Source organism: Onychostruthus taczanowskii, unplaced genomic scaffold (assembly GCF_017590055.1).
Source record: "Onychostruthus taczanowskii isolate IOZ18803 unplaced genomic scaffold, ASM1759005v1 scaffold34, whole genome shotgun sequence".
NCBI lineage: Eukaryota > Metazoa > Chordata > Aves > Passeriformes > Passeridae > Onychostruthus > Onychostruthus taczanowskii.
In genome coordinates, this window is record NW_024500794.1 from 2,008,729 (window position 1) to 2,036,308 (window position 27,580).

Below are 27,580 nucleotides of genomic sequence, written 5' to 3' on the forward strand. Positions count from 1 at the left end.
ATCATTACAAGAAATAGCAAAAAATTGATTAATTGATTCCAAAAAAGGTGTTTATATTCTGCCAGAACTGTCTGAAACATTGTATAATTTTTTCCAAATGACAAAACAGGACATAGAATATCCTGTAGGATATAGTAATTTTTAAAAAATCAAGAGGTACTAACTGAAACACTTAAATCAGAATTTAGTAAGGAAAGATACTTTGCTAAGGTCCTAAAACATACCTTATGTAAGTAACTAAACATATTATTTACATAAATTATGTAAGTAATATAACAGATATAATGGAACAGTTGAAAGAGGCATCGTCAAGACATTAAACTTTATTTTAGAAAGGAATATATTCTGACTAACAAATCTTGAAAAGGTATATTTTTCAGAAAATCTCAGCACTTGAGAGTCTAACAACCATGGCCAGAAACTCACTGCATATTAGTAGAATACTACAATGTTAAAATAATTTAGAATGCTATAACTTCTAAAGTATTAGTAAAAACTCTCAGATTACTTAAAATCATCTTTATTATGTTAATTGTATTCCTCTAGGAAAAAGAAAAGATATTTTTGAGAACACTTCTTTCTGCCTCTGGATTGTTATTTTTGTTTTTCTATTTTTAGCACAAAAAGTTTCCTGGAACACTACTGCTGGTGGTGAGTGGGGAGACCTGCTGAAGGGTGGAAAATAAATTGCATTTTTGTCAAAATAAGAAAATAAGAAATATTCCAATATAATTATTTAGTCATGCATTCATAGACATCAAAACTGCAATTAAAATTACACTATGGCTTGTCTCTTTATACAGATAATCTTAAATATGAACAAGCATATAAACTGTGTATTCCTTATGTTCAGCACTTACTGCCAGAGTTCTGTTTCTCTAAGTTCCTACAGAAAAAAACTCATCAGCTTGAACTCCCTTTCAGAATCCTACCAAAATAATCTACAGAGTCCAGGTTCTCAGGAAATCATGGAAATCTCACCAATTTACAGGGAAAGAGGGAGGTAAAACATGAACAGGAGTAGCTGACAGGAAGCAAGCCCAGTAGCTGCAAGACATGCCAGTCACGGTCCTGGCCCAGCCTTCTGCTCTCAGTGACTCCTAAGGGACTGCCACTGCCTCACACCCAATTTACAGTGAATTGCCCCAGCACAGATGAATTCCATGATAGAATTCCAGCTGCTGGGAAAGTTGATCACCTTCTTAAGATAGTTAAGTCTATCAGAAGTCTAGCTTTTCACTGCTGTGTTTATGGCTTTTTTCCTGACTCCAAGGACTTTCTCTAGCATCCTCTGGTGCTTCCAGTACCTTCCACTAATTTATGCTATTTCCTTCAGCTGGTCATTCCCAAGAGCTGTTCTCTTGGCACTGCCACCTGATAGACTGGGCAGCATCCCTGGTACTTGCCAGTGACTGGCTGATGTTATGTCAGCTCCTCTTTCAAAGCAGCTCTTTGAAAGGATTCCTCTAGAGAGGAATCTCTGTGGCCTGTGTAGCCTTCAGTGGATATTCACAAAAGGGGAAAACAACTGCATAAGCCCTTCCCTTCCTTCTTGATTTCTGCAGGATTTCTTCACTCCAACCAAAAAACTACAGCTGCTGAGGGAGCTTCATGACTTTGTATCAGTCCTCTTCTCCCTCCATCAGCAAGCACAAATTATTTCCACACAATTTATTTTCTTCCCTCATAGTCCCTTAATAATATTTTGTAATCTTTAACAAAAGTACTACAAAACAAAGCACACCAGACTCATCTAGTACCCCCTCCTTCTCCAGTGGTTGAAAGCAGACTGAAGTAGATTCTGGCTAGCCAGTCTTCTCAGAAAGTGTAAGGTTACTTTTCCATCAGTTTAGTAGAGGATAATCAAGCTGAGATTATTGCTTTAAGTCACAAAATGGACACAGGAAGATTTGGACAGACATTCAGGCAAAGTACTTTGTAGCTGACCTGAAGTGCCTAAACAGAAGCACAGGTTAAAGCTACTGACAATGAAAGAAAGGAGTTTTTTTCCAGGAGATCTACCAAAGGATGTAAATTATGAGCTATTTGGCCTCTGGAGGTATTTAATCTTCTTCCTGCTCTATATATAAATTTGGAGCTCATCAGCACTGTAAGACATGTAACAATAAACATGCACAATAGCAGCAATTCATGCCGTCTGCCATCCACATGATGTGTTTCCAGCAGATGGTTGTGCAGTTCCCCAGATAGATGTGAACTGGGTCTGTGCATAGTAATAACAACATTTCCTCTGCTACAGGGGGTGATGTCATATACCAGGAAGCCCTAGGAAGGCAGAAACCCAAGATGAATTCCATTATGATGAGTTCCAATGTTTAACTTCAACTCTCATTTTAACTTGCAGAAGCCTGTAGGGCCGATGCAAGAGCACAGGAAATACTTTAAATTACTAACTGGCTGACTGAGAGTCAAATGAAATAGAGAGCAGTTCAATACATCTGGAGAGTTCCTTCCTTCCTTTCAGGGCCTTGGTGATACTAATCACAACATGAGTATTTCTCCTATTCACACTAGATTCTCCCAATACCATATAGGATAATTTCAAAAATTTCTAGGAGCCCTGCACACACAGATCATAGGAGAAAATGAATGAACCAAACATGGCTTTGGGATTGATATTTGTAGTCAACCTGTTTTTTAAAAAATGTGTTTAGTTTTGATTTAAAATAAGAAAAATCTTCTCTTTCATGTATATTTTCTGCTAGCAACAGTCAACTTTTATTTTGAATTAGAATCAGTTGATTTGTCTTATTTTATGTTTTAATTACTTAGAAGAAAGTGAAGTAGAGATAAAAACACACTGAACATGAATTGCATTGCATCCTGGTGACAGCATAACATGGGATAAACCCCACTGTTATGTAGGAATATCTGGACACAAGAGGCATATTAAGGCAAATTATATTCTCAAAACACTGCATTAACAATTCTGTCTCAGGATTTTTTCCAAGTCTTATACAGACTGCTCAAGTATTTGTTGCTTTAAGACTACAGTGCATCCACTGCAAATAAAGGTGATGACAGGACTAGGCAGATGAAGATTATCTATCTAATGAGAAAAGTAAGAACTAAAACTTAATTTTATTTTTTCACCAAATTCAGAGCTGAATGTGACTATTCTGTTTATAACTACTCAGTGAATCACCTCTACCAATAAATTTTAAGTTAATAATGAAAGTCACAAACTATTTACAATTAAAAACTGTGAAAAAAACTCATAATTTAGCTGACATACTGCTGTGCCTATTTCCTGATTGAACACCCAATACCTGAAGACAGTAGGATCACCTGAAAACATTACTTGAGCTTATATACACTCTATATCTGTGGAGATCAATGTTTTAAAGAAAGACAGTAAAATGAACTGCTTTACATGAGGCAATCTAATACATGTTCCTTACAAAGAAACATGAATGAAAAATGGAGTCAAGGCAGTGGTAACAGTTACTTTCTACACTTCCACTTCCCAATGTTCCTTTCAAGTTTTGGCATCTCAGACTATTCATCTTACCCAATCAGTCCAGAGAGCAGTTTTTTTTGTCTTTGTTTATAGTGGTTTAGATACAAGTATTCATCACAGTCACTGCTGCTTGTACAACAGCAAAAATTAAATTTGAGGATTGAAATGTAAGAAATGAACCTCAGAGGTTCCTCTCTTCTCTTTAATACTGATTTAATCTGATTTCTTCAAATTAACTACCACTTGAGCTACAACAAATTACTATAAGATACCTCTTGATTTAAAGATTTTCAGTGATGGGAGATTCTCTACAAATGCTGAGGATACAAATCAGGATTCTACCTCTAAACTATAATTTCAATACAAATTATCCTAAGCAAAGTATACTTCTAGGTATTTGTGAACATCCTCCATATAATTAAGACATCCTCCTCTCCCCCACCCCCACTTCAATTTCTGCAAATTCTGTGTAGAGGAAATGTTAAGAAAACATTTTCACTATAGAGTTTCATTTAAGGTCAATAGGCTTAAACAGTGCTGAGATATATAACACAGTTATTTATTTTGACAAAGCAAAAAATCTTATACAGCTATTTTCCATCGAATTATTTAGATATGTCATCTGGCTGGTGGCCCACTGCTGCTTTCAAAGTGTTTAAGAGATAAGCATTTTTCATGGCATTTTCTTACCTGAAATATTAAACATAAGAAACTTACAAGAATAAGAAACAGGGATACAAGAAGCACAAAAAAAAACCCCCAAAAACAAACCCAAACCATAAAGTTTTAAGAAATGCAGCATGGAAAACTATTTCTTTCTCAAGATATTTTGGTTTGGTTCCTTTTTTTCATTGTATCTATTGGCATATTCTGAAGCATTCTGTTTTTTTAGAAATGGGGACTGATCATTAATCCTTTGAAGTGTTAAAAACGAAAATACAAAGTTCAAGGTAAAGCACTGTTAATAGTATATTCTGTTTCTTTTTTCCCTTCTCTCCTGTTAAAAAAGATTGAGACTAAAAGTAGGCTGTTCCTGTGTTTCTTCAAAAGCCAGAACTTTCCTTTTAAACTTCTGGACAGAGGAAATAACCCTAAAAGCCTGAAGTTAGGCCCATTCTTGACTTGTGAGCTTAGTATTTAAAATGACGTTGCAATCACAACTGTATTAACTGTAGTTAATAGCTTACAGCATTTAAAAAACACTTGTTTTAAGAAATGCTCAAGTCAACCACAAAGGACATCAGTGTAGCAACTACATGAACATTTGTAATGGGTGTCAACATAAATTATTTACAAGCATTTAACTCAAAAGGACCTAGAACAAATCAGAAAAGACACGTTCAGAAATACATTAGATGCAGTCCATTTGATTAAATTAGTAAACCCAGAGACTTCCTTGAATCGAACAGGTGTAACACGAACACTTGGTCCCAAGAAAAAGAGATAAGGTTTCTATTCCTTAAATAGAAAAAGATGCTGGAAGAAAGCAGCATACTTTTCATTGACTTCTAATTTGTTTCTGATGTGGACTCAAGGTCATTACACAACAAAAATGAGACTAGAAGTTCCACAAAATCAGTGAGGTGAGCAAATTAATGAAACAGGGTTGGAAAACAGACGCTTGCTCTCATCTTCATGGGAAAGACAATGTACATGATTTTTCTCTTGTCTACTGGCTTGTGAAATCACTATTTCATATTTGTAATACTTCACTTGTCCTTCATAATTTTCTTTGAAGGTTAAGTAAAAATGGGGCTGTAATACCAAACACAGTGACAGTGATGGGCAATACAGAGCACCGTAACAATCACTAAGTTTCTTAGCAATGAAAGAAAGCCAAATAACAAAGGCTGGAACAGCCTTTTCTCAAAAGAAAAAGTTTTTGATGTATTTATTTCATTTATTTTGTAGCATCTGCATTAAAAAGTCCCTAACACCTAAGGGTAGACTTTCTCTTATCCCTTCACCCAACACTGAATACATAAATCAAAAATGCAGTTTTTGGTTTTCAATCTCATAGTTCCAAAAAAGTAAATTGGGACCCTGCTCAAAGATGAAAGGTTGAAACTTGTCTTTTGTGTAACAGCTTGACTTTCACAGAGCTGTTAGAAAAGCAAACTAAAGATATGTTAGTATTTCACCCTCTGCTAGCTGCAGCATACACAAATCTGTGTTTATCATACATTCCTACTATAATAAGTTTAAACCCAATTTTATATCAATATCAATCAAGTTATTTTGAATGACACACTAAAATCAGGATAAGACTGAAATACTGAAATTGACTTCAAAGAAAAAATAATTTCACATGTGTATGCTTTTTCTTTGTACGCATGCTTTTTTCCTTAACAGCTTCCATCAATTAAAATCATGTAGACTTATTGGAGACCAGCTGTTCTCATTTGTTGCGCTTCAGTAGACAGGGACTCTGTGATTAATCGTCCTTGTTTTTCTGCAATCTGCAGTCTCTCTTCTCTTCCTGCTCATGTACTGTTTAATGATATAATCTCAACACTGACATTACTAGCTCTATTTCTGATTTGCTGGAATAATGCCCAGAGTTTATTGTGACAGAAGGAAAAGTATCCTAAATCATTGCATTGGGTCCTTGCTTGAAGCTGACATGTGTCTGGGCAGCAAAGAAGTGGTGTGGTTTCCAAGAACCAAATTACTTACTGCAACTGAATGGGTGCATGTTCTTCACTGCTCTAAGATATGACTGGAAATCTAATATAACAAAGTGCAAAGGAAAGATATGAACAGAACTCTGAAAGATGTCTCAAAACTCTAATTTGAAAACTTCAAAAGAGAAAACCATGTAATTCCCATATCTACATTATAACAAGAAAATTCTGATTGATAGTGTAGACTGTTTACGCTGCCTGAACTTGCACACATTTTAAAAGACTTTTTTTTTTTTCTTGTTGTGTAATATGATGCATTTTTGTATTACAGTATTGGGCCTCTCATTTGTTATGACTGAAACCATGAAACAGCTGTTCAATGCATAGTTGTGAGTATATATTTTAAATTTTGCTATCCAAACCTGGCCTCAGAGCAATTTGGCAACACAGCTGCTACGTGAAAACAACATAACATGTTACCCTGTGTTTTCTCAAAAAAGCACAAATCTACTGACAAAAATGCTTTGTTTTTTACAAAGCATTAGAAATAACCAGCATGCTGCTCAGTATATGATGTAAGATTTGACAGCATATAGCAACATTATGTGTCTTGCTAAGGAATCTTTTCCAGGAGGAAGAAACCCAGGCAAACAATCACATGTGGCCAGGTGACATAAAATTTAAATAAACCAGGTCATGTTTTTCTTCTCTATTGAAGAAAAAACAAAACCTCACAATGACTTTTTTTTTTTTAATGGAATTTTGAACAGATGTTTTCTTTCTCAGAGAAATAATAGAAGGAGCTACAGCCAGAGAGTTCCAAATAAAGATGTAGATTGGAAAAGTGGGGTTTGTCAGGTAAGAGGACCCTGTGCTGCTGTTAAGTCCTCAGGTAATTGCGCCAGCTACACATTTTTCTCCAGCAACTCTATGGGCCATGATGGTTTCATGTGTGCATATGTTAAGTGATTGGTTGGAAGTCATCCTTCAGGGGTTTTATGCCCTTCTGCTACCAAAGACAGCTGCTAGCTCGAAGAGTAATTCAGATGTAGCATATTAGGCATTTTGCCCTCAGAGAAGTTGTTTCACAAACACATATAAAAGCAGATACTGGGGCATAATGCATTTAAGGAGTTTTTAAACTTAAATGAAACTGATGATAATAATATTGGCAGAATCTTGATGGTCTAAAAGTTACTTTGGGGAAAGACTGCAAAAGCCACCATTTAGAAAGAAGAGAGATTCTTAAATTCAAGTTTGGATCTGGATATAAACAGAGATCGTTCTAATGTTCTAGAATGAAAAATATGACCAGGACTTCTGTGATCTTTGTTTAGAGTGACACTTACCTTCGTGTAATTTAAGCATAAAGAAACCAAACTGGTTTTGGAATAGCCATCTTCAGCTCTTGCAGCACTTTTTCTGCAGTGGCACCAACTCTCAGATTGCATTACAAATCCCACCCAAAATGGTAAACATAAAACACTAAACCTGATAAAATTAAGCTGTGTTGTTATCTCTGATGTTCTGATTATAATGTTATTACTACTTGTTCACCTATACTTAAAAATACACACTAACCAAGGTTTGGAGTCCTTCAAAATGTTTTGTCCATCAAAAGGAAAAAATCTGAAAGTTATAGTAAAATATGGAAGGTAGGTTCACCAAAGGTAGGCTATTCCAGAATATTCCAATTATAGGAAATACAGCATATGTCAATATGCTCAATATGGCACTTATAAAAAAATCACTATAAAATTCTATTTTTAATGCCTATTTTACACCTGGTTTTAGTGCAAAAGGAATTTTTTTACTGGATATTTGAGAGATTCTCAAGAATTAGTTTTAGAGCTGTTGTAATTTCACAAGTGATCTTGGTACTAATACTAATGAAACCTCTGAGGGACACAATATTACAGAGGAAGGACAATCTGCATGAGTAAAGTACAAGAAATTGAATTAAATTTAAAATGCAAAGGGCACAGCCTCAAACTTCAAAGAACTTCCACTTTAGGTTTAGAGCTCTTGATACAGAATTGATGGAAAAAGACAATTTCAATTTTGCTTGTCTTGCTTTGCTTCCACTATTAAAGGCTTGCACTGAAAAGCAGCACATTCCCTGCCAGCTAGATATACATCAGGGAAGAAGTGTAATGGGTGTATTAGTCAATCACAGCAAGACCACAAACACTGGTAAGATGAAGCCACATGAAAGGAAGATGCCATTTTTGCATGCATCAGTAAACATATTCCTGCAGAGATTACAAATGAAAATGGTATTGTCAACGGCCACAACACAGATGGGACCCTATCTAGAGTGTGTTTCCTTGATGAATCATCAGCTCAGAGAGAATTGATATGAGGAAAAAGACCCAAAGAAAATAAAAGGTAATGAAGACAAAAAACTTATAAAGGAAAACACAGAATCTTGATTTTTGTAGTGAAAAAAAAAAATCCCAAAAACCAAACCAACATGGAACAATTTTCCTGCAGGGCAAACAGTGGATTTGAGCTTGAGTAGCTAAGTGTAAGGCCCTGGCTGGGGGACTGCTGCATGTGCAGGAGTTGGTGATCCACACATGAGTGACCCCAAGTAGGTGCCAGGGGCCGCACGAGCAGCGCGGTCTCCAGGCAGAGCGGAGCTGCACGTGCCCCTCGGAAGCTGGACAGACCCAGCCAGCTTGCTGTCACCAAGAAGGCTGCAGGCAGCTCCCTCTTGGCGGCTGCACCAACAGTGCAGAAGGAAGTTTTAGTGTTAATGTCCTTTCCGTTTGATAGTAGGAATAATGCACACAGCTGTCTCCTTACAAGAAAATCCTACAATAACTTGGATGACAAAAATGGGGGGGCACTTTCTATGGATGGGTTACCTGCTGACTGAAGGCCTGTGTGATGATGCCCAACTCAGGGTTCCCAGTATCTACAGGGATGCAAGATCCCCTGTGCTCTTCTGCCATTCTTTGTAGTGCTAGTTCTAATAAATAGCATTTTGAATGCTAACTTCTAGGGCCTTGAGTGCCTTTCTTCCTGGGATCATAAGGGACCGGCCAAACCTTAATGTAAAACATCATCAGCTTGCTCATTTAAGAAAGGGAGGAATATGAGTTCTCTGGTGTGCAACTGAGGGAACCAGTCTGAGAAGGTCCCTTCAGCTCCACTCCACTAGAAGGCTCACATGTCTGTCAAAAAGAAAATTTTAAGGATCAATTGAATTTTCATTCTATTTCAGTAGATTGTACAGTCCCAAAAATCTATCAAATCAAACCTGCTGATTCTTGGTATCAATGAGCAAATCTAACTTTTGCATTTTTTCTTTTTGTTGATTGTTTAGCTAACCTGTGTTGAAGACAAAAAACCCCAAAATGCTTTTGCTTGATTTCTTTTTATAACCAAGACAGCCTTCATTTCCGCTGGGTTGCATGACACTTTCCAGGATGAGCTTATGGCTCTCATTGATTCTACACATCAAGTGCCCTATAAAATTTCCCATAACATGATATAAGTTGTGAAAAAAAAGGGGTTTTTTTATTTGATTTGTTGGGTTTTTTTTGTGGTGGTGGTGGTTGTTTTTTTTTTCATTTTTTGGGTTTTTGTTTTTTGTTTTTTGGGTTTTTTTTCGTTTGGCTTGGTTTTTTGTTTGTTTGTTTGGTGGGGTTTTTTAAACAGAGAAGCAGAGGCATGTGGTAAAAAAATACATTAACAAGATTTGGATCAGTCTTACTGAAGAATCTTTCCAGCCTTTTGTCTTTCAGGAATCTTTTCAAGCTCAACAACTGCATGAAAACATTGGTTTAGAAACCCTTGAGCACCATTCTTTCAGAAGTGACAAATGCTGATGCAAGACCACACTACTGATATAAAACCAACCAACCAACCAACAACAAAAAAATACCCAAACAAAAACCCCCAGAAGAATGTTTTGTAAAATCTTCATCAAAACGTGGAAGTGAATGCAAATCACATGTCTTCTTTTGGTTTCCTCATTTTTTTCCATCATCAATCTGAAAAAATTTACATCCTTTCCAGAAACTGGCATGTTTTCATGATGAAATATTGCTTTATATTTGGGTTCTCTGGTTCTTTGCAATAGTTAAATGCTGGACCACACCATGTAATCAGAATCTGTTTTGTTGTATAGCATGACCATGCAAATGTACAGAGTTTTGCTCGATGACAGCCTCTGACTAATTTGAAAGTACATAAACAGAGTTTGCTGCTATACACTATTAACCAGGAGGTTAATTTATGGGCAGGCAAGCTATCACAGGAATCCAGTTCCTTGAACAGGCAGTGAGACAGAGAATCTACTTTATCTAACCCACAAGTTCCCTAATACAAATGAACAGACACAGCCAGTCACCAGTATTCACTCAATAGCCTCTTGCTGTCATTCTCATGAGGTATATCTGCAAAGGAGAGAGAAAGTATTTAAAATGCTCTTAACACAGGACACCAGACCCTGCAAAGATACACTAAGGCAAATAAGATTCCTACTGTCAGGAAAGAATATAGACTCAAGCAGTTACCTTATTTAAAAACACCAATTTTTTGTTTTGGGTTTGGTTTGCTTTAATTTGTTTCCAAGCATTTGGAGTAATACTCTCAATCATCTTGTTCAAATACTGCAAGATCTCAACTGTAGGAGTCAAATTTGTAATTAATAGTGAATTACAGTAAACAGAACTGCTCTAAAAGTCGCACACTTAAAAGGCTCCTCTTGCTCTGTGCCAGCATATCTTAACACTGAAGAAAGCATTAAGAGTCTCAAAGCCAGTTACACAAATTGTGTCACCTGGTGACTGCCCTCAGAAAGGCACTTGTGGCATTGTCATGGCATTGGTGCAGTGTGCATGCAGATGGATTTGAAGACCCAACATTCTGTGTCACACTGAGCTCATATGCGCTGCTGTAGGTCACTGGCTAAGCTGCTGCAGCACTGTTGGCTCATTTGTCACACACCAGTCAGCAATGGCTGAAAGAAGAAAGAGAGGAGGACTGTTCCCCTGTCAGCTAACACACCTGAACCAGCTCAGCTTTGGAATGACAGGAGATGAACTGTGGTCATAAGTGAAACCAGCGCCTGCTGGCTTACAGGACCTGGATTTCACACCGCAATCCTTTCTGGTTTTCCTACCCCAGCTGCACTTATATTAAATAGGAATCTGTAAGCTGTTGTATATTTAAAGCTGTACTTGCTGAAGTCTGCTCTGATTATATTAAAAATAATGAAGACCTATAATAGTTTCCAGTGGTTTTGCTTAATCCTAATGTTCTTTGCAGCACATAGAGACAGTGTCTAGTTTCAGTAGCTTGATGCCAAAAACTGATGCTTTGTGAAGCTGACCTAAAACAGAGACTAGACAGAGCTAAAGAGTAAAGTAGGTATTTATGAAGAGGCCTCAAATAGACCACCTTGGGCAGCATGACCCAAAATGGCCACAAAATGGATGACAGATTCCAGGGTCTAACACTTTCATAAGTTTTGGTCCATTAGCATATTGGAGCTAATTGTCCAATTACAGCTTTAGCCCATGAAGTCCCATCCGTCTTGTTTTCTCTCTGAGTCCCATCCTTCTTGTTTTCTCTCTTCAGTCCACCATTGTTTATGCTCTTGGCCTGAGATCTGGATCACTTGTCCTTGGTCCCCAGCTAGAGAAGGAATTGTTTTGTCTACATATTCTGTGGAGAGAGCTTACTATCACCGAAGATGAAGCCTAGGCTTACACACTAAAGCAGAATAGAATCTGAACAATATAAAAGCTAAAACCTGAGGAATCAGCTGAGTTTATTTACTTTGCCTAAAATGCCTACTGAAGATCAATCTGGCATCTCCTATGACATCAAGGAAGGAAAAAGAGGTACTAACATATGGAAGGTGTCCACAATTTTGACCTTCAAAAACACTGAGGTAATTCTTATAGAATGTTTACAGAGTTTAAAATGTTTTACCTGTCTACCCTATTTGTCAAAGAAACCACAAATCATGTATTATCAACCATATGCTACTGTCAAACATGTCTTTGAGTAACTGTCTTATCATTACAGCTCTTGGTATGGAGCCAAGCAATGAGACACATTGCTTACATTTGTATTTTCTTGAAAGTTCTTAATGCATTGTATTACATTCCAATTATAGCAATAGAAATCTAAGATAATTACTTCATATAAAATAAATATATACTTTTTTGGCAAAAATGTACAATTTGCTTAAGTCCAAAAAAGTCCAGAGCATTACACTGTAAAACAGAAAATACCTGTTTACTATTAAGTTTCTTTAGTGTTCCTTCTACATTTGCTCCAAAGAGACACTTAGTAAAAGAACAGTGAATTATGAATTATTATTGCTAGTGCTGCGTCATCATTGGTTTAACAGCAAGTCAGAATAGGAAAAAACTAAATCTGGAGAAGCTGCAAACTCTGATTTAATGGCTATAAAGGTGCACTTTGTTAGTGAATTATTATTCATAAACCATTCAGTGTCTTAATACTGAATCTTACCTATTAAATCAAAGACTATTGCCTTTAAGTGTTCCTTGCTCTTTTCAACTATGTTTTTTACCCATATCCAAAGAAAAGAACAAACATTTTTTCTTTTGTGGGAGGGAGAAAGGGGATATATGTATGTATGCACTTGGGGAAACTTGACTCAAGTAATTGCAGAAACCTATACAGAAACACTGCTAAAGAGCAGATTTTAGTCCATTATCCTGAAATCTTAAATGTCAAGAAGGAGAAGCAAATTGCAAATTAAGCAGTTCAACTACATGATGACTGATGCATTGTGAGTAATAGCCAAAGACTAAGTAACATTCATCTGTCTAACAGAAACTACCAGCTCTATGGTTCATGCACCATATACCATAAAAACCCATAATAAACTGATACTACATGAAAATTAATTAATCAAAGTCAAATAAAACAAGCATTTGGAATTATAAAATCATCTTTGTCATTACAAGCAGATAAAGTATTAGAATTTAAATGCATTATATTGCATCACTTCATGAAGTAAATCTGCCATTTGTTAAAAAAAAAACCCAACTAAACCAAACAGTGTAACAAGGAGACAAACATACTGGATGAATAAAACTAAAATTTTTAAAAATCCTGAAGAAAGACATGCAAATGGAAAAATCTGAAGGATTCACATGTTCCATTTTCATAGACGAAATGCACCTGAACAATTATGCATTTGGCCCTGTGAAAGCTACCTAAATCTAAAATTAAGTTATATTATAAATAATCTTATAAGAACTAGAATTTGACTTTCTCTTTATGGCATCTTTCAATACCTTACTATTTTTGAAGACATGCATCAACATTTTAAACCTATTTTCTGTCAGCTAGCATTTCTCTCAATTTAAGAAACATTTAAAAACCAGCTTGTTCACTGGTTCACAAACTTAAGACAAAAAAATCTCTATTCAATATGAATTTTGCTTTCTCTTAACCCCCTACCCCCTGCAAGGGAAGAGGGGAGGATGAAAATAGAGTATTTTTAAGTGTTCCTAGAGTGAGGAAAACATTACCATTTGGAAGCCACACCTTTGAATTTCTTGAAGAAAATAAATTCTGATCTTATCACTTTATCAGCTTCTCAAGTTCCCCTTACATCCATTTAGTCATAGATTTCATATAGCTAATGCAACCACTATTTCATTCACTATTTCTCTGACCATTCCATAATTTAGAGCTTCTGTTCTCTAACACCAAAAATATATTCAGAAAGAAATGAAAGTTCTCTTTTAGACTTAGCTCTATTAGGCATATAAATGGTCCAAACTGAGAGGGTTAATTAGAGCTTTAGCCTTACTTTTTTGCTACTTGCCCAGAGGCTTGTGTTGAATTTTATATACTAAATGTGTAATTGAGCTTGGAAAATTGAAAGTTAGATGATTTAAAATAAATTTATACAGATGTAAAAAAGAAAATATAATAAAAATGAAGCAATTTCATTCAAAGCCAAGTGCTTGAATAATAATTTTTAAAAAAACCAACCAGAAGCTTAGAGCAGTGCTAGAGAACCCTGAGAAGGAATGATGTGCTTACAATGTTATTTCTTCATATTTATGGAAAACTCTTTGAGACTGGACTTACTTCTTTGACAATATTATATTGCAGGATATTTGCCTCACAGACTCTGATGTCCTAATAAAAATTATTTAAATGACATCAATTGAACCAGCTACACAAAATATACATAAAAGAACTAACAGTGGTTTCTTTGTTCACAGCTTACTAGATTTTGATAAAAGGCAGTATAGTTAGCTATGCATTTGATACAAGTAACTTACATTCTCAGATCCTACTTGCACCTCATTCAAAAATGTCATTAGAGAAAATTTGGTTTTAAGCAAATTTTCCAGTATTCTAAACAACTTGCTCGCAAATATTTTGCTCAATGTTTTAGGGTGCCAGACAAAAAAGACAATTAAGCAAGTGTGATGACAAATGTTTTGCTCTTAGAAAAGGGCAAATATGCGTGAGTTTCTCTTAGCAAGAAATGCTGATAAAATATTGACCAAGATAACAGATTAATGTCTCTAAAGAGAAGGCAGGGATGAACAGAGGCTGCATTCTTACAAGCAATGATTGGTTAGGTTGTGTGCCAGATTGCTGGCTGAGAGAGCTCGACAAAGATGTACTGGAATAACTTCTGTAACATTTAAATTTATCAATGACAAATTGTTCTCATCTCTACCTGATGAGAATAAAAAGATTCAAACATTTCAACATATGTAAAATGATAATTTACTGTCCAGAAGCAGCTAGAAATGCACACTTAATATTTAATTTTCATCTTCCCTCACGCAGTCCCAAACCACTTGATACACTTTTGCTATAGGTTATAAACTCATTGGAATCAGGCTGTATATTTCCTTCCCACTACAAATCATGCACCTCAGTGACATTTTAGTGCAAATATGATTTGTATCTGGATAATAAACAAGAAAGAAAAATGTATTTCCATAATAATTTTCAGACTTGCTGCAGCTAAAGTTTTGATGAGTCTGTTAACTTCACAGCTCTGGTGAAGTACTGGGAATCTTCTCCCACTGCACAAGCAAATATATAAATACCAAAAAAAGTTGCTGCACCTTAATAAACATTGAATCCACATGCTAAGATAATGAAAATATGAGTTAAATTTCCAGTTAAAAACAAATGCTGCATTTATGCACTGAATCTTGATCTCCTGACTACTGCCCTAATTCCTTAAGAGAAACTTAGAACTTTTTCTCACTATTAATAGATGTGCAGCACTGAAGTTCCTTAACATCATATCAGGTTTTACTTGGGTGACTAAATACAGATTGAAGTGCTCAGCTCCTGTTTGATTTTAAAAGTTACAACCACTCATTTAATCTATTTTCAGTAGGGATTCCTACAATTAGGTACTGATAAAGTAAAATTAAGAAATATGCTCTGATTCACTTTACACTTACCAGAGTTTTCCAAATTCACAACCTATTTCTACTAGACTTCCAGTATTTTACAAAAATAAAATTATTTCAAGGTAAAGAAAAAATTATTACCCTCATACAGCCAGCTGAACTACTCTGTCTATTACTGAACAGCGGTTCAGCCAAAAGTGAGTGCTTGTACCCAGACTGAAGAAAAAACTAATTAGTGTTCACAGCAATTCATGCAAATGGAATTAAAATGAAGAACACTTTGGCAAAAAGAAGACCAAGACTTTCTAGTTCTGAGAAAGCTGCAGAAAGAGAAAGTGAAGTTTTTGTTCCATAGAAACAAACCTGAAAGAAAAATATTCAAGGCAAAACTATATTCACCTGTAGAAAGGCAAAATGAATTATGAGAAATCCAGGAAGTGTTATTTTTGTAATGAGATCTCTACTTTGTGTCATATCTTACCTTTCCCTGTTAAATTTCAGAGAATGTAGAATAGCTGGTCGTTTCTGTCGGAGGTTCCACAAATGAAGTGCATCATCTGCACATGCACTGACCAAAGCACCCTAGAGCAGACACAAAATACAGCAACACATAATTTTCTGCAGGTCCTGTATTATTCTTACTTGATACTCACTGTCTAAGACCTATCTGTAAAAGTGACAGTTTATGAAAAATCATTCCTTTCTTCTAGAACAAAAATACTCTACCACAAGTAATACAATTCAATCTGGTAAATGTAAACATTTTAAATTAGTACAAGATCAGCCAAAGTTAAATTAAAACTCTATTGATTTAAAACTTAAAGTTTTGTACCAAGGTTTCACAAGCCAACTCTCAAGTCTTTCCGAATAAGCAGAAAGATTAACAAAATGGAAAAGATAAAACATTCACTTTAAAAAGGGAGTGTGAAAAATATAACTGAAGGATAAAGGGATTAGTGCATGCACAGGCACATATGTGACAGTGTCAAGCACAGCTTAGTAGTCATATCAAGGTAAAATGAAAATTCAAAACTGGAACTGTGAAAAGAGGATGCAGATAAGAAAGTAGGGACAGGTAGCAAGAGGACAGGAAGAACTAAGAAATGTAGACAGAAGGACAGAGTCTTTATCACAGATCAGAAATACTCTCAAAACTGGTTCTGCTTGTGGTGAAGCAAAAATGGTCATCTTTCAAATCCCACGCCTCTATCTGACTGAGAAACTTGGAGTGAATTTTTAACTGCCTTTCTCCTCACCACAGAACACTGATGAATGTGAAAATTACCCACAGGGGAAGCTCCCTACTGCTCCTGGCACACTTACACCTCAGATCAGGCCAGGCACAGATCTACCCTTGTGTACGACCACCACAGAGAGGAACAACTGCCCAAAAACAAGGCGATGCTTTATCTGAGGAAGGGCAAGCATGTAACTGGAAAGATTAGTTCCTACAATCTATGAATGACTGATAAACTTCTCTAATCCTAACAAATGTTCTTTTCAACGTTGACCCATGCAAATAAAATATAAGGAGGTGAGACTTCTCCATACAGTGACTCCATACAGTCTCCATAGGAGACTTCTCTAATACAGTGTAATCCATGCTTTAATTCTGATCTCCCAGAGTCAGAAAGTCCACCACTGAAATCAAATTAATCCTATGTTTTTGGGGGCTTGCTGGTCACCAAATGAAAAGAAAGAATACTGATTCAAACTTTGTCCTTGTTCTCATCCCTGCATTCCTCTTAAAATTTCACCAGACTGTTTCACTGGACTCCCTCCCCAGTGTCTGTGGTTCAGTTACTTTCTCCAAATAGGTGTAGGAAAAAATTAAATATTTTTCAGGTTTAAAAAAAACCATAAAACTAAAACTCTTCTGCTGAGAAGTTCTAAAATCTCCCCATTTACAAAGAAAACCTGCAACTGTCAAAAGTGTTTTCTTATGTCATGGGAGAAAATTAATCAAAACTGAACTTAGATTTGGCCAACTTCTAAGGTCCTCAAAAAAACCCCTCTGATTTGTACTCACCAGAAAGTCTTCTTGCCTATTCCCATCTTCAGAACCTTCTGCAAAGAGCAAGCTATAATCTGGCATTGTTTCTTCATGTTGTCTAAATTTGATTTTGACAAACCACTTACAAAGCATGATGGTTTGATTGATGATCCCTGCAATTGCTTTTCATTGCTTTACGTAACAGCATATCCCCAACTATTGAGTTTTCAGCCAATAACCATCAATATATTTTGATAGAAAGATTTAACTAATTTATTAATTTCTATTTGAACCAGAACAGTGCAGCATATTTAGCAACTCAATGGATTTTACATCATTTTACACACACTCATGTATCGACTGCCTTTTGTTCACTACTTTAAACTGATGTATAGGAAGGCAATACTTTTCCTTGAGTGCAGTCCCATAAATATTCTTCTAAAAGGCTGTATGTTGAAAGTCCTCTGGATGTACACCACTTATTTGTTGGCACAATTTGTCAATGGGAGAAGTTATATCACTCAATTACAATAACATGAATTGACTTCTTCAACTAAATTTATACAGAAGAATCTGAGTAAATATGTCCTTACCTCATTGATTAAGAACTGGAGCTGCAGAACGGCAGCACCACTTTCATGTTGGCAGTAGCAATCAACACCAGGCCTGCCCAATCTGTTGTCATCAAAGTCAAGGATTCTAACATTCCTGTTATCACCAGAAGTAAAGAAGGAAAGAAAAAACTACCAATTAAACTCTAATTAACCTTTAATTAACCTCAATTCTTCTTGCTTTCTGTAAAACAAAAGAATTCATGCTGACATTCCACTATTCTAATTAAAGTACCAACACCAGCAGCCTGAAACATGTGCAGTTGTGAGTGATCTGTTCTACCCTATTTTTTTTTCCTGTGAAATAAGGTACATAAATTAACATATAAATTCAGCAGGATGCACCTTAAATTTATTTTTATACATTATTGGTTTATATAACATATGAATGTACCCGATTTTTGTACTTATCAAGACTAGACATATAATGAATCTAGTTTTTTATCTGTTCTCTTCAGGTCTTTTTCTGTGCATGCTAAATTGTCATCTCCCTAACTTAGAGGATGATGGCCTTTCTCATCTGAGTCAGAGACTTCAGCAAGAAACTGTTGTTCCAGAAAATTACTGAAGATCAAAAATAACGCAAAAGGAGAAATATTAAATATATCATTAGCAACCATATTGTGTGAAAAATATGAAACATCACATATTAAAAGTAGCAGAATTATGATTAGAAACAATATTTTACAATATAGAGCTTGATCCAATTGTAATATACAAACGTATTAACATATTGTAAAACCTTGACCAAAAAAGCCAGCTGTCCACTTATTTTAGCTGCAGGTAAATGTCAGAATCTTTACTTCCCTTTTCACAGGAGAAAGACGTACAATAAACCATTCTAATATTGGTTTCCAGAAAGTATAATCTATTAATTAGTAAATTTGAGGTTAGAAGCTCCAAGTATGAAGCAATTGCTCTTCCAACTGTTAAACAAGCAGCTTAATGGATACCACTTACCTTGAGACCTGAACTCTACTCTTGATTTTGTCAATTGGTCTAGTGGATGACCTTTGGGGGAAAAGAAGTATTTTTTCTTACCTGAGCCTTCATCTCTCTATTTGTAAGATGGAGATAGAGTTTTATAAAACTGGTGTTTATAGATGAAAAGTTGTGTATAAAACACTGTAACTACATTACAGAACACCAAGGCAGAGAAAAAGAAATAACTCTATTTGCTGCATGCTCCCAATCTGTAGTTGTGGATACAATCATATCTGATAAAATAATAAAAACTTGCCTCTTTAAAACAACCTATTCAAAATGGACAATAAAGATGTAGTGTAGTCTAAGGCACTTTCTAAGTGTTGATGGTAATCCTCTGGTCCATTCTGAATGATTGTTCTGTGGCACTCTTTTCTAACATTTAACAACCACTTCTTGTAATGTGACAGAAAGTACCAAAACCAAAAAAGCAAGTCATCAACCCACCTGGGATTTCAAGCTAACTGGAACTTTTAAGAGATAAGTGCTTTCCTTTTAAACTGAGTTTAATACTCAGTACAAATGCATGGCACTACTTAATGATTGTCCTTAATAAAAATTACAGCTGCATTGCCTTGATTAAGTGTCTGTCACCCTTCAGCATCAGTTCAGTATCATGCTAAGTCAGTTTTCTAGGAAACATCCTAACAAAGTAGATGATTTCACTCAGCATATCCCAAACAAACAAAGCACTCTCCAAAAATTCACATTTATATGCATCAGTGTTCACCCTGAAAAACAAATTACTAAAGTACTCACAAATTACTAAAATAAGAGAGAAATTGTGCTGTCTGCTTCATTCTGGCCAGTTGCCCTGAAGTGAGAACTGATGCTTAAATAGCAGCATTAGCACTGACTGCTGGTGGTTTTCAAACATTCTGGGAGCTGCAGTGAGGTCCTTCCAGCAGAAGGAGCTGAAGAGATATGATGACTTGGCATATGTTCTTGGCACTTGAGGCCATCTTCTGCAAATTCTGTGCTTTGCTGCCAAGCATGGAGAAGTACAACCTTACCTCATCAAATCTTTTCATAGCAGTGTATTACAACAGGACATACAGCAGAAGTACCTATAGTTCAGACTTTGGACTGACTTTATTCTTTTTACTTTTGCCTTTTTCTTAAATGATGACTGCTATCAGGGAGAATGGAGTATCTCTGAGGATATTAAAAGGGGGGACCAATACATCTAAATACTGCAAAGCAGACACCATGGGTTTCAAGAATAAAAGCTAGTCACTATCTTCTCTCTTATCAGTATGTTGGATCTGCCAGGGGCCTTTAAAGCCATGCCAGATTATCCTAATTTATACATAAAGGAAAAAGATGAAAACTAAGTCTGGATGTCTTTCGGGATCTAGAGCGAAGCAAGTAAAATTAGAATTACGTGCACCAAGCAGTGAGAAAGTATGACACTAATAACATTCTAAAAGAAAAGTGTTCTTTCTGAAAACGACACTTAATCTTGGCTTTAAGACCTGTGAGAGTGAAATGGGATTTTTTGCTCTTCATTCACTTGTATGCAACATTTTTTCACTGAGTATTTCAACATCCTGATATTCCAAAGCTTATAATTACTTGGGAAAAAAATCAGTTGCTAAGATGACTAATTTTAAATACTTGGATTCATCTTCCAAGATGCAGACTTTCATGACAGCATAATACATTAGTAACCAAGAATTTACACTCTCACATCCTGGAAACTAAACTTGTCAGTGAATGATTACATTCATGATGAGAGGTAACAATGACCAAATCTTCTCATAGCTTGATCTATGACCACTTTCCACAGTACCCCACAGCTTTTTTATTCCATGACTCATTTTTACTATGTGACACACACAGATCTGATGTGTCTCACTCTTCTCAGAGGTTAGTACTGATAGAATCCAAAGACTTGCAAGTCCTTGGTGTTCACTAAGAACCAAAAGCGCAGATACTTCAGAACTGACTCATGAAGTTGAGGCCAGTGTCACTTGCAGCAGCTATTTAACTTCTTAGGATCAGAAGGGGATGAGGTAGGACATGCTTTCCTTCATTAGGATAGTGACTCTTTAGTAGTGTGAGATTAAATCTTTTAGCAATAACAAGGACTGCAGTGTGATTCATTCCTCTTTGCAGGGGCAGGGAAGTGAAGATACAGTGTCATAAAGAATCTCCTTCCAAGTGGATATCTCAAGCAAAAACTCCTAAATCACATACGGCACCTTTTTCAAAACCAAAACACTTCCATAGAAGAAAATGATACCAAGCTCTGTAAATAAGCAGCTATAATTTTTTTTGGGTACTCAACTAACTTTTTCCATGACTAAGAACAATCTATGTACAGAAATGAACATTAGAGCAGAAACTATGGTCTCACATCTACTATTTTATTAAAATGATACATACAGAAATGGGAAATCTCCATTTACAGCCTCTCCTTTAAAACATTTGGGAATTGAGGGGTGCTGCAGAAGTAGCATTGCTGCTCTGAGTCCTTGTCATCTGATCTGCACTGACTGGTACATGTTTGAGTAGGACTATGCAGCACCCTAAGAGCAGATGCTTGTGGGCTGGTGTTACTCCATTACATAAACCAACTGCAGAATTGACTTGGGGTGTAACTTGAATATAGGACAGCTTTTTCTTGCAGAAGACTTATTCCACTGAATTGAGTGATTTATCAGTTTAAAAAGCACCAATGGATTTATCCAAATAGTCAAGTACTAGAATGATCAAAGAATTCAACCACACCACTGACCACCTAAACCAATGAGAAGGTTTGTCAGTTGTGTCTGTGTCGCGGGGCAGATCTTGTCAAAAGATAACAATTATGGAAACAGCACCTTTAGCACCTAGATTTGCAGGTCTGAACATAGCTACTTTCAGTTCCTGGAATACATATTTTTACAGTTCCCTCATGAAGTTTCTCCATGTCTCATACACATTAATTTTCTGCTAAGGACAGTGCATAATCTGGTACAAATAAATGCCACAGTCCTAAGTCCTAAATAAATGTCTAAGTCCTGAGTACAAAACTGGAGTTCAAACTGATTTTTTCTCTCTTTACATGAGCCATTCTATATTTTGATTTCTGAAGTGTATTGCTCCAGTGTTTTGTTATCCTCACTATTAAGGATGTCATGCTATATGTGGAATCAATACATCTAGCTTCAGTTTCAAGCTTTTGCATCTCATTACATCTTTTTTATGCTAAATTAAATAACTTCATATTAGCAGAAATTTCCTGCTTTGAAAGCTATATCTTATCAATCTTCTTCATAAATAAAAGCAAAAACTCCAAGCTCCTTTACTTTCATGTCACCAGCAATTTTCTTAGCTTTGAATAGTTCCTGTCTGTTTTCATACATAGTCTAGAATGTGTACTCAACTTCTTTCGAGTCTCAAAACCAAAGCCACACACATCATCTTGGTAATGGTTTCTTTAATACAATGTAAAAACATAGACAGCATTTTGTAATTTCTTATGTTCAATATAGTTTCTTAATGCATGTGTGTACCACCTATTTATTACAATAACAAATAGGGAAATCATATTGGTTTTGGTTTTTGAGACTTCTCCATTACTCTTCAAAAAATAAGCACTCCCTAAGAAGCTCCATTCTGTCAACTGCTTGTAGCTGAGCTCACTAAATTCCTTACAAAGGACACACAACCTCTTCGTACCTTTATGACCTTCTATTTGCTGTAGATTCAGCAAATCTGAATCTGAATTTGCTGGGCACTGCTTCATTAAACAATATCTTGGTGGGTTTTGTTTTGAACATAGAAGGATTCAGTTTTACAATGAGCTTCATTATGTCTGGAGTTCATTCAGCTGGTTAAATAAATAGCTTTTTTTTTTTTCTCTCCACTATGAAAAGGTGAAATGCTGCTGCACTTGGCTGCTATCTTAGGATGCTATATGTGGAATCTTTCATAAATGCAAACTTTTTTGGCACCAATAAACATGAGATTTTGGTCTACAATGACCTTCATCTTGTTTATTTTTCTTGACATAGATTTCTCTGTTCATGCATACAAATTATGTAAGAGTCAAACTCAGGAACAGTTAAATATTCATTATTATCTTTACTGGCTGAAAATTTTGCTTTTGGCAAATCTTTGATTTCTTGCAGGTTAAAGCTTATAGATAGCTTGTATTTAATGGCAACTCTATACTCCAGAAGCCATCTTATTTCCCAAAGTATATGCAGGCACCATCAGAATAAGCAAAACTCATAAGGCTACATATTTTCATCTCTTCTGGATAGGACTGCCTTTCAAGGTCTTTGTCATTTTGAGAATTATCTGTTCCAGAAACAGAATACAAATACAATCAACATGTGACGGAACTCAAACAACCCTAAACCTGAAGTAGTACATTGTGAAAAGCAGTTACTCAGAAGTACTGACTCTAACAACATTTCACAAATAACACAAAATCATAGACTGGCTTGGGGTGGAAGGGACCTTCAAGATTATCTAGTTCACACATAGGGGAAGAATTTCATATTCCATTTGCAGAATATGAATAATTTTAAATGTCCTTTTGAGCATGCACAAACACACACACACACAGAGTGATTAACAGAAACTACCTAATGCTAAATTCACCTCCAAAGAGAAGTAATTTAGTTATTCGTATGTAAAAGCTCCATATTGCCAGGCATCTACACTGAAGGATCTGTATTTTGAGGTTGCACTTCATGCATTAGTAAAAAAAAATAAAAATTAAAAGGTTGCATTCACAGTGGGCTTCCTTTTTTTTCCCCGGTAGTCAAGTTCACTGACACATACAGATAAAACCAAGAAAGGCAAAAATGAATGAAAACTGGAATCCATGGAAGTGAGTGAAGAGTATAATTAATTATATTCACAGGTGCCAGTGTTTTAGAGCCAGTGCATACACCAGTTCTGTCAAAAGCATAAGAAACACGGGAATAGGAGGAACGTATCTGTTTACAAACCCATCCAGTAGGAAGCTGCAGAGAGAATAAGCTGGGACAGAATAATACTCTTGCCCTAATGCACACTGGAGGTTATGGAAAACTAAACAGACACAAATGAGAGGACTGTGTGTTCCAAAGCCAGAAAGTTACTTGAACATAACCAAGATCCTGAGCAACAATCTGCAGAGATATAGACAAAAAAAATTGATAACACCACAGCATTTGATTCAATTTACTGCCTTTTAAGAGGACTATGCAAATCATACCATTTGCTGCCCATCTGTTTGCAGTTGGCACAGATGGTAGTCTAACACACTCTGCCTTACCAAAGAAACCAAGCAGGTAGCCTTAACTCAGCCATTTTGATTTGCTTTTCTTCTCAGCCTTCAGGCATTAATATTTAACACAGTATTTGCTCCGTGTGGGTCTCACACCCAGAACACACATAACAGATGCAGGTTATCACATGTGCAGTCACTGATGACAAATGCATCCATCTACAATGGTTTCATACTAAACCCAGATGCATTTAAAACTTAAGCACCAATGTTGTGCTAGTATTTGTTTTCCCTGGTTTTGTACACTATGCCACTGGATTTGCTGATAACAGATTTAGAGAAAGTTTAAGAAATTTTTGCATGTGCTTTTCAAGCAAAAATGAAAGACTATATAAACTCTACATAAGGTCAAAACTTAGTATTTTTCATATTGTTCTTCAACACAGATTTTTTTTTAACATTTGTTGAACTTTTAGTGATCAGTAACAGTGATTGCAAAGCACAGATTTTCTTCAGAGCTGCCAGTTATGAAGAGCAACTGGTTACAACAGAGGATAGAATGAAAAGTGATAGAATGAAAAGTCTTTTGTAAAAAGGTCAAAAGATCTGCTGAAGTAAATGTAACTAAAAATAAAAATACATTTTTCCCAAATATTAATTCCTCCCAGAGTTGCTATGGAAAAGTAAAATAATACCTTAAGTCTTCATCCATATAGTGACAGAGCTTGAGATACACATTATCATTTTCTCTGTTAAACAGAGACAGCACTTAGCCATTGCTGGAAATCTTAAAAGCAAGACTGCTTGTTTTCCCAAATGCTACTACCAGCCCCAACAACCAGACTAGGAACAAGGTGATGAAGGTCCTATGGCAAATTATGTAGTCTACAGGAGATGGGAGCAAATGAGGAGATAATGTTCCCTCTTACATGAAATCATTCCACTGTTTTGGCTAGTACACACAAGGGAAAGAAGAACTTCATTGTTCAAAAGTGATACAATAATTAACAGTTGTCGCAATTACTTCTGGCTAATTCTCTGTGCCAGGTACATCACAGCAACGAGTCCCACACAACTCTAGTTCTGTGTTTCAAGAGCAATTAAGGAATTTTAACACTAACACTGCCTTGCACCCTGTTGTGTTACTCCAAAGGCAAAGCAGAAGCAATCAGGAGCACATATATGACTTGTTTTCATGGAAAATTTTGTGCTCTGTCCTGCAATAAGAATGTCCTACATTTTACTCTTATCAGGTGCTAAGACCCTGCCAAAACTGCTTTTATCAACTGATCAATACTGAACTGAAATAGTGAAAAGTTTCTACTGAAAAGGTGAGAGAATTCTATACTTCACTGAAAAATTTTGAGCATCTTTATAAGGCATTCAAAAAAGTCAATACAAAATAAATGCTTTCTACAAGCAACTTATTTTCTTCAAAGTTAAATTCACAATTACCTGCTAAAATAACAACAAAATAATCCCAGAATTACTTTTAAGAAATTTATTCCCTGAAAATCCCCAGACTACTGTCTATCAAGGCAGTTAATAGATTATGAAAGTGAGGTGATTGTCAGTGAGGTGATGATGAGCAGAGCTTGTATACTAATTGACATATTTCTTGTCTGAACTCAACTTTACAAATAAAATTAAATAACCATTCTCATACTGGAATATACAGTAAGGAATACTGTGCAAATACAACCCCAAGGCTCTAAAGTAAAAGTGCATGGTTTGAGGATGCGTTTTTTTGTCTTACTCAGTAACATGTCAGAAAATTTCCATCCATAACATCACAGATCACTTTTGTTAACTGAGAGCTCTAAGTATACTTAGAGAGATATATTATGCAAGGGAATTTTGGTCAGAAAAAATTGCACCAACACATATGTACTAATTGGGAAAGACAGCGCCTGATCTTGACTCAGGCTTTGGAAGTGGTAAGTGGTGAAGAGATTTGTTTGAACATTTCCACTGTTCCAAGGAATGTGCCCTTTAACATCAATATGCCTATAGAAATAATTTAATTTCAGTGTTTATCCAACCACAAGATAATACAGATGCTGAGGTCATATACCATGTTCTTTTTAGGCAGAGCACTGCTGCCTAAAATATTAAATAATTCCATTACTCCATTACAGGAAACTGCTCACAGTTTGTTAGTCAGCTGATGAGCAATTCCTTAAATTCATCCACTGCTTCAGCTCTATTATCATCTGTTTAGTATTGGATGATTCCAGGAGGTCTCTGCTACAACACAGAAAAGTACTTCACATTAAAAAACTTATTAAAAGGAAGTTCAATATGTTACTAGGCAATAATTTCATTCCTGCCCCAGAAAAACAGACAAATGACATTGCTATAAATTTCATTTAGGCTATATTAATATTCAGCTCTTTTGCCAGTCAAGATATTTATTCTGGCTCTTAATAAAAAAAAAGATGTTAATCTAGAATTTCATTTGTTAAGCAAGAATGGTCATGTAAAGCACACAGGAACACGTGCTATCAATAAAAGCCAAAACTGACAATGAAGCTATTCAAATTTGAATTACTAAAATTAGAAAAATGTAGGAACTTAATTGAAGTAAATTTAGCATTTGACTAAATTTCAATGAATCATCTGGCAAGTTTTATTCTTAGGTTTAGTTGCATATAATTGACACTATAAATATGCCTATGTTGAAAGGCATTTCAAATATCAGTCAACCTTAAACAGTTTTATTTTCTACTATCGTAAAACTCATGTCATTTTAAAGAAAATATTTCAGCAATAAGCTACAGGGAAGAGGTGCTTCTTTTTCTAGTCCAAGATACAGGTTAAATGATATCTACATTTATTACTTTTATAACCCTCCTGAGCCACATAATTATTCCATCTGATTTTGAAATAAAGTACAATATAGACCATCGTTAATCAGCCCTTCTATTGAATATATAAGAAACAGGTAACCAGCAGCTGGCTAAAATGTATTTCAGGAAGTCTTTTTGGTGCAAATGAGTATGAACTACCATTTTGCCACTTTAAACAGACACTTGCAGATTGTGTTATAGAAACTACGTTCATGTTTGATGAACATAGCTGTAAGGAGCATTTATGTTTCATTTGAATTAAAATTTATAATCACATTAGTTGACATGGGTTAAAACATGAGTAAAGGTTTGAAAACGTAGTTAGTGAATACTGAATAAGTTCCAAAGAGCATTTTCATTTTAAGAATAGACTGACTACTGCTGGGAATAAAATAGGACATACCACAAATCTCCCAGGATCCCAGTTTTTTCAT

The 27,580-nt window shown here is 35.7% G+C and overlaps 1 protein-coding gene across 2 annotated transcripts in view; it reads right to left on the minus strand.

Annotated features, from left to right (window-relative positions):
- The window catches only part of STXBP5L (syntaxin binding protein 5L), a 183,405-nt gene that overhangs the window by 98,117 nt on the left and 57,708 nt on the right, over nt 1–27,580 (minus strand). For both annotated transcript variants that reach the window (XM_041410828.1, XM_041410827.1), the window contains exons 3-4: nt 18,087–18,168; nt 15,982–16,082 (exon numbers count right to left, since the gene is read on the minus strand). In XM_041410828.1, coding sequence (XP_041266762.1) covers nt 15,982–16,082; nt 18,087–18,168 — 183 coding nt within the window. The remainder of the gene's footprint in view (nt 1–15,981; nt 16,083–18,086; nt 18,169–27,580) is intronic.